The sequence below is a fragment of the Brachyistius frenatus genome, unplaced genomic scaffold (genome assembly GCF_029030835.1).
Source record: "Brachyistius frenatus isolate BFR_SWC_R1_liver_20210118 unplaced genomic scaffold, ASM2903083v1 Contig_117, whole genome shotgun sequence".
In the NCBI taxonomy this organism is placed as follows: domain Eukaryota; kingdom Metazoa; phylum Chordata; class Actinopteri; family Embiotocidae; genus Brachyistius; species Brachyistius frenatus.
Window position 1 is genome coordinate 839,050 of NW_027210716.1, and position 7,175 is coordinate 846,224.

At 38.1% G+C, this 7,175-nt stretch overlaps 2 protein-coding genes across 3 annotated transcripts; both read right to left on the reverse strand.

Annotated features, from left to right (window-relative positions):
• Positions 1-30: 30 nt before the first annotated feature.
• On the reverse strand, positions 31-3,731 carry tmem45b (transmembrane protein 45B). Of its 2 annotated transcripts, XM_069713281.1 has the most exons (6): positions 3,643-3,731; positions 2,343-2,540; positions 2,048-2,260; positions 1,764-1,948; positions 1,233-1,375; positions 31-296 (listed from the first exon to the last, which is right to left on the reverse strand). In XM_069713281.1, the coding sequence occupies exons 2-6, from the start codon at positions 2,530-2,532 to the stop codon at positions 185-187; spliced, it is 843 nt and encodes a 280-aa protein (XP_069569382.1). In that variant the 5' UTR covers positions 2,533-2,540; positions 3,643-3,731; the 3' UTR covers positions 31-184. The 2 variants fall into 2 exon arrangements, with proteins under 2 accessions (XP_069569382.1, XP_069569381.1); XM_069713280.1 differs by lacking the exon at positions 3,643-3,731 and having other exon boundaries at positions 2,343-2,657.
• A 528-nt stretch (positions 3,732-4,259) lies between these two features.
• Positions 4,260-5,768, reverse strand: gng8 (guanine nucleotide binding protein (G protein), gamma 8). The gene is made up of 3 exons (XM_069713268.1): positions 5,653-5,768; positions 4,803-4,925; positions 4,260-4,459 (listed from the first exon to the last, which is right to left on the reverse strand). The coding sequence occupies exons 2-3, from the start codon at positions 4,884-4,886 to the stop codon at positions 4,331-4,333; spliced, it is 213 nt and encodes a 70-aa protein (XP_069569369.1). The 5' UTR covers positions 4,887-4,925; positions 5,653-5,768; the 3' UTR covers positions 4,260-4,330.
• Between the last annotated feature and the right edge of the window lie 1,407 nt (positions 5,769-7,175).

The window sequence follows — 7,175 nt, forward strand, 5'->3', positions numbered from 1 at the left end:
TTTTTAACACCATGATAACATCAGTTTTAAACAGATGTGTTTTATTCAGTTTTGTTTATTTTTTTGAAAAAAAATCTTAAGTACAGCAGACTTGGTCTCGCACACACGCAGACCGTGGCTTTCTTATCAACCTAGAAAATTAAATCAAATTTCAGCAACATTTAAAACAACCATTACAATGTCCTCAGTCTTCATCTGACTCTTCCAGCAAAGCTTTCTGCGAGCTTGTTTTGGAGGATGTACTTCGCATTCCAATCTCTGTGTTCTGTCCCTTTCTTGAGAAACGAGTCGCAGCCCTATTGCAACAACACAAAAAGGTTCTAGTAAGTAAACAGTACAGAAATGACTTCCTGCTCAATGTGTAATGAATGAACAAATTAATCCATATGTTCCAGAATCTGATCAAAAGACCCAAATAGAGTTGTACATTTTGACAATTGTGTGTGCTCCAGAGCAGCTCTAAATCATCTCCTTTTCTGCCATTTTGTGCATGAGGTTGCACGTGCATGCATGATGATGTCATACACTCCTTCATGCTGGTACTGGTGCACCAATACAGTAGAAAAATACAAGGAAATGATGCAAACAAAACAGATCTTAATTAAAAAGCCTGTAACTCAAAGATGTTTACTCGTAACTATCTTGAAGGAACTGCCTCCACAGGAAGACTGTGAATTCTAGTGAGAGATGTTGAATGTAAACAAAACAATATTGACTATAAAAACTTAACCTTAAAGTTCCCTTAATATGAATAATGCTTTAGAGTAAATAATACAACTCAAAAAGAGCAAGCACTGGTCAAGAGCTTTCCCTATATGTCATTCCAATACACTTGTTGCTCTTTGCTGGGACCATCTTAAAGGACTCAAATGAATGGTTTGACAATAATGCTCACTCCTTCCATTGTTCCGGCTGATAGCTTCTACAAAGCCACAAGACAAACAGGCTTGTTTTATTGCTGCGTTCCTGTAATGGTTTAACATTCTATTGTTTACTTTCTCTTGTAGCCTTTGAACAAATCCCAGTTTCTATTCTGAAGTGAACTTGTGAGATCAACCCATCTTAAGTAAACAGCATATATCGCATGAATAATATTTAATTGACTTCCAAATGTTGATTTTGTGTTTACCCTGTTCTGTGTAGGCCTGTAGGAATTGCAGTTCAACTGTTCAGCTATTGATTTTAGATTAAAAAAAAAAACAAATAGAATAGAGGAAGGATGGGATACTTACAGCCAAACCAAACTGGACGTGCAACTGACTAAAAGCAGAGCCACAGCGAGATGCCAGCAGAAGCACATTGTGACAAACATGATGTTGTCATGCAGCGTCAAGTCCCACTCTGGTCCACTTAAGGGGTAAAGTACAAAGCCGATCTACAATGAGAAAAGAGTGAGAAAGGAACCAACCACCTGTGGATATTTTAAGTAAAGTAATTTGTTAACATCATAGATGTTCACAAAAACAGATTTTCTTTGGCATGGAGAAAGGTCTGAAGTCAGTGTGACAGACAGCAAATCTTAAATAATGTTCAAGTCTCTACAAATAGACCCAAATCAAACTAATCTGATCCTGAAAATGTGTACTGAAATTAATGAAATCTAAAGAATATGCAAGTAAAGCTGCTCAAACTCTCCAAAACCCTGCAGTGTTCCTTGTTTTGGTATTGTGTCGTGAGAAACGTCTCTGGATGCGTTTAGATGGTGTTCAGCAAATCCCATTTAACACATTGGGCAATCTCAGTACGTCTTCTTTTATAATCACCTGGTAGAACCATGTGCCCTGCAGGATGAATAGGCACGCCCCGAGCAGCTCCAAAATAATGTTGTCCGTCATAAACACCTGCAGCATGGTGCTGGCTGATCCACCGAACACGGCCACCAGCAGCAGGGAGTGGATGTGAGCATCCAGAGGGGGCCGAGAGTGCACGTGGTAATAGAACAGAAAGCCTGCATGATATGGGAGAGTCGGACACAAAACCTCAAATACCCATCAAGAATTTGAGATATCACAATATGAAGAAAAAAAAGAAAAAATATCCATTTGACCTTCCACAAAAAGAGCCACGGAAAGTGCAAGGCGTTCAGCACCAGCCGGCACCAGTTTGAACCGAGTACTGGCAACAAGTGCCATCCCAGAAATCCCAAAGAACAGATACATTGTGCTGTGCTGCCAGTTCATCAGCTTGACCCAAAAATTGTTCTCTTTGTCGTAAAGGTGGGCGTGTGGCCCGTCCACCACGAACTGCTCAACCATCATACCTGTGATGGGACAAAGTCACACATGAAATGAGGCGAGAACCAGTTTGAGTGATGAAGATTAAGACTTAAAAGGAACACTGACCAACAAATGAGGCAAAGATTTGTACCCCTCCTTCAGAGTAGTGCATTTTCTTTAAGTAAGGCGGCCTAATCGGTCTTCCTTTCGGATGACTCGTCCTGAAGTAGTGTTGGAGAATGTGTTTCACTGTTAGCCAGAAGCCGTAGAGCAGGAAAAAAGAGCCAGGAATGGCATGTCCTCCAAAGTTGGCCATTGTCTGGCCTGAAAACCAAAAATATACATTAGTAATGTCAGACATACAAAACGCAGTGTTTATTATCTTAATTTAAAGCTCTTATTCCGTTCAGTGTAGAACGACTCAACTTTAAGGTTAAAGTGCATGGTCATATCTTTTTTTATGAGGTTTTGATTCATGTAAAGATTACAAACAAACAAACAGGTGTCAAAGGACAACGGACTAAAAACAGCAGCTGACAATCGCAGTATGTCAGATGTCTGCATATAAGGGTTATTCCAAAGTAAATGTCATTATGTAGTTACAAAATGAATATGGTGTAATCTTGCCAAATATTTTATACATACGGTAGGATTTACAAAACATTGAATACCTGAGGTATCCTTTGATCGAAGGATCCCTCCCTTTAATCAGAGGATAGCTGCTCATTTGTCTTGCAAAAATGAAATTCAAATCAAACGGCAGTGCTTGGTAAATGAACACAATGGCCGTCTAAGTTCAAAACAGTAAAGCAATTAGTGCCTCAGTTTTATCAAACTGGTTCAACAAACTCAGGTTACTGATTAGATACGAAAAGGTCGGCAATGTGAATTAGAATTTCACCTTGAATTATTCCTGTATTTTCTCATTTGTAAAGCACTTTGAGTGACTGCCTTCCGTAAAGTGGTGTCAAAATTAGACAAAACATTTTTTTAACAGTCATTCTTTCAGTGACCAATTGTGCTTTTTTTCCCTTCATGTTTGAAGCTGGATATGTGGTTATCTTATGCTGACTGTTCCTTCCTTTCGCCGTATTACATGCGTGTTTGAGACAGTGGTGCGTTTCACACCAACCTGTTCAGTCAGACACGTTTTTCTTGATATTTGCTCTGTTTGATTTGATGTAACTACACACACACTGACTGCCTCCTGTCAAATTTCACACATCTCACTTTTTCATTTACATTGCTAAAATGTACAGGTACATAGTGGTAAAATTGTGTAAATAAATACCCTCTTTAGACTGTTAATGCTGTATTCATCCAAAGCAAAGGTAAGCAGATGCAAAACAGCCCCCTTATAGATGCAAAAAGAATTTGTTTTAAAAAGCCCTTATTCTTACAGTTATAGTAGACAAAATGTACACACCTTATTCTCTGCTTCTAGTTCCAAAAGGAAATCTGTTAATATTGGCAGGTGCTCCCAGCGTGAGAGCTCTCCAGTCTGTGTAAATTGTACACACCTGTTGCCTCTACTGACATAACACATAGCCCCACCCACTTATTTGCATTGGTTTCAGTGACTGAGGCACATCCCCTTGGGAGACAGGTGGAAAAACAATACTGATTGTAGATCACCTTGTTTATTTGGGTCCTCACCAGACAGCAAAATATTCACTTCAATACACTTCAAATTAGAGCACTTTTTGTCACGCATTTAGAGCACAGCAAATTGTGTTAAAAACAAACTTATAGTTTATTTTTCCTTTTCAATTTGATAGCTTAAAATTAGTCAATCTAAAACATTATTTAACGATATAAACAAAAAAAATTATCGTTTTTAAAAAAAATATATTTTTTTTTACTTTGGAGAACAAAAGGCATTAACTGACTGGTTAATATGTAATCTGTGTGCACAAGGACATGCAGCAGCCCTGCCCCGTTTAAATGAACTTTGCACCATCACTAATACATTTGTATTGCCATGATTGTCATGTTCAAAAGTTGGTCATCTCCCACAGGAAAGTTGTAAGCTGTAAAAAAAAAAAAAAAAAAAAGGTTTTGTCATTGAATTCCGCATTAAAACAGCTATCGTGACTGCCTTCCCCATGTAGACATTATAGTATTTCACAGAATAATTTCTTCTCTCGAAACGGGTTCTCCGATGCCAGTACTGGTGTCACCAGGGGGTCCTCTCTGGCATGAGCTTCACAGTAGGCCATCAGGTCAGCTGCTGCTTTGGATACCTGTACAAAAAGGTTGTGTTAAAGTGTGCGCGTGAGTCAATAAAGGGAACATAAGGAAACTTTAGCTCATTTGTCACCATCGATTTAAAAACCCAATGCACACATATCTTCCTCAGTTAGATGTATTTCCTTCATTTTGTATTAATTATTCAAAATAAGGTGGTTTTATTCGAGTGAAGTCTGATTGCTGAAAATATAGTAATTGTATTTCTCTACATTATAAACTACCTCTTAATTATTCTTTGCTTTTTAAAAAGTGGATGGTTGACAACACATACAAGTGAATTGTTTTGAGATGCAAAGAAGTGAAAAGAGCAATATTCACACGGTATTTTTGACTCACCATCATCCTCTCTATGTTGACCTCCAGCTTCAGTTGTTCTACCGTCTTTCGAGCATCTGCAATCTTGGCCATGTTGTTAGACATCCTGCCACTTCCCACTAAAGTCAGACAGCCTGCAGCAAACTACAGACAACACATAACAGTATGCATCACTGATAAATAAACAAAATTATAGGGACAAAAATGATGACACTTTTAAAGTGCACACACAGCAAACACTGTGGGTGACAAATTATTGAAGGTATCTGTGCCAGCGGTTAGAGTCTGTTTCAATTTGCTTGTTAATTCTGCTCCCTGGGTCTCAGCTGCATGTGGTGCAGGGAGGGTCTCAAAGGAGGAGGGCAGGGGAGCGGAGGCATAGCAGCCCTCCCGAGGGGGCGGGGTGGAGGGGGGGGGGGAATCCGCTAGCCAAAATTGTAAATACACCTAACATTAACATGTTACTCTTGCCAAATATTTTTGTCATAAACTACACATTTAAAGTTTCTAATGATGCCATCTCTCCACTTTGTTTTATACACAGCTGCTGTTATGTTGCTTTGTTGCAAAGACTCATGCAAGGTTTATCATGTTGAACCTCTTAGGGCTGTAAATGAAAAGGGTCATTAGTCAACGACAAAAGACAATTTATTCACTTACTCGGTGTCTGACAGAGGCAGTCTCAAAGTCTCAACAGAAATAATTTCTACATGTTAATATTATTTCACATTTTATCTGCCATAACAGAACACACACAGCTGTTTCCATGCATCTGCGCAACAGCAGATAAAAAAATAAAAAACTGCAGAATCACTCAGAATTTTTTATTTTGTATTTATTTATTTTAACTCAAAAATAATTCCCAACTTACCGAGACTGACAGCAAGTGTTTGGCTCCTGGAATTAACTTGTTCTCAAAAAGGTCCGCCACGTGAAGCCACAATCACAAATGAAGTTAGATTAATGGCAAAGATGAGGAAGGCTTCAATAGGTTACCTCCTTCAAAATAATTAGTGCCGGTTCTGCCTCCAGGATGGGCTGCAGCAGTGCAGCAGTTAAAGGCAACATGTGGCGTGACCTTCATCTCTTGAGTCTCTATCATTCGCTCACCTGTATTGACAGAGGTGCTCATGTTCTGAGATGGTACTTTAAATACAGCTTTTTAAAAAGAAATTATAAATAGCAATGTGATCACAATAATTAATATTATATTTCAAATAAAGGCATGAAAGCAACATTAAAAGACACTATAATTCTCAAGAAAATGGGCAGAGTTTTTTTTCCATGACTTTAATTAATTTTCCTACTGACAATTCATTTTTAAAGAAATATTAAATCTTAAATACTCCAAAATGTATTTATCAAGTGCATTTTTAGGTGCAAGGAGCTTGTTGCATGACAGGAACAATCGTGAATGAAACATTTATAAGAAATTTATTATGTGGCACAAATGAATTTGATTTCAAAACAAAAGTTCAACATTAATATGTTTTATGAGCTTTCACAGTGTAAGAAATCATTTATCTTTAGGCAGGTTTTTATACAGTGACTGTGATGCACTACAGTAAAAAGAAGGTGCTTTATGTTTGTTTTTGTACCTGTGTGGGTTCTCTGAAATGATATTTAGTATTGTGGAGATTTACAGTAAAACAGTAGTAAGAAATGACTGTAAATACATGGTTTCCAGGTAACATGCTTGTGTGTTACAACAGGATGTACAATATAAATAAGAAAAATGACTTAAGCTCCAAACAAATACTTTACGAGCCCAAATCTTTCCTACAAACACACAAGAACACTGGAATAATTTGCGTCGTAAATGTGCAAGATAAGTAACTGAGTTTTTGTCAACATGCGAGAACAGCATTATTTGTCTCATGCCATTGCTCTTTCCTGCAGAGCTGAGTTATTCCACAGAGCAGCAGGGGGCAAAGTAGCAGTGTTGTGGAGTTAAATGTCAAGTGCCTCATTAACATTTGTTTCCCTGTAGTAATTGGTCTCTCTTTATGGAAGATACGAGACCTTGTGAGTGAGAGAGCTGCTGCTTCCTCAAACCAACATCTGTCAACAGGGGCCAAAAAAGGTACTTCGTCCAGTGGTTTTGCATAATTAAGGCAGGGAATGTTCAGATTCTACTAATTGAGAGCTGAGTGTTGATGGCTACATAAAGCCATCTTTCCAGCCAGTCAACCAGCATGGCTCTTGTCTCATACTGTTTATTTATGAAGGATCATGAAATCAGACAGGAGGATCCCATCAAGATTGGTGTACAAATGTGTTACAATTAAGTTAAAGTTAACATTTACAAACATGTGTTTTTGATTGTACTTTATTCCCTCAGTAAAAAGAGTTGACATTGTTTCACAAAACATAAAACCCAACTTTAAAGAGCCG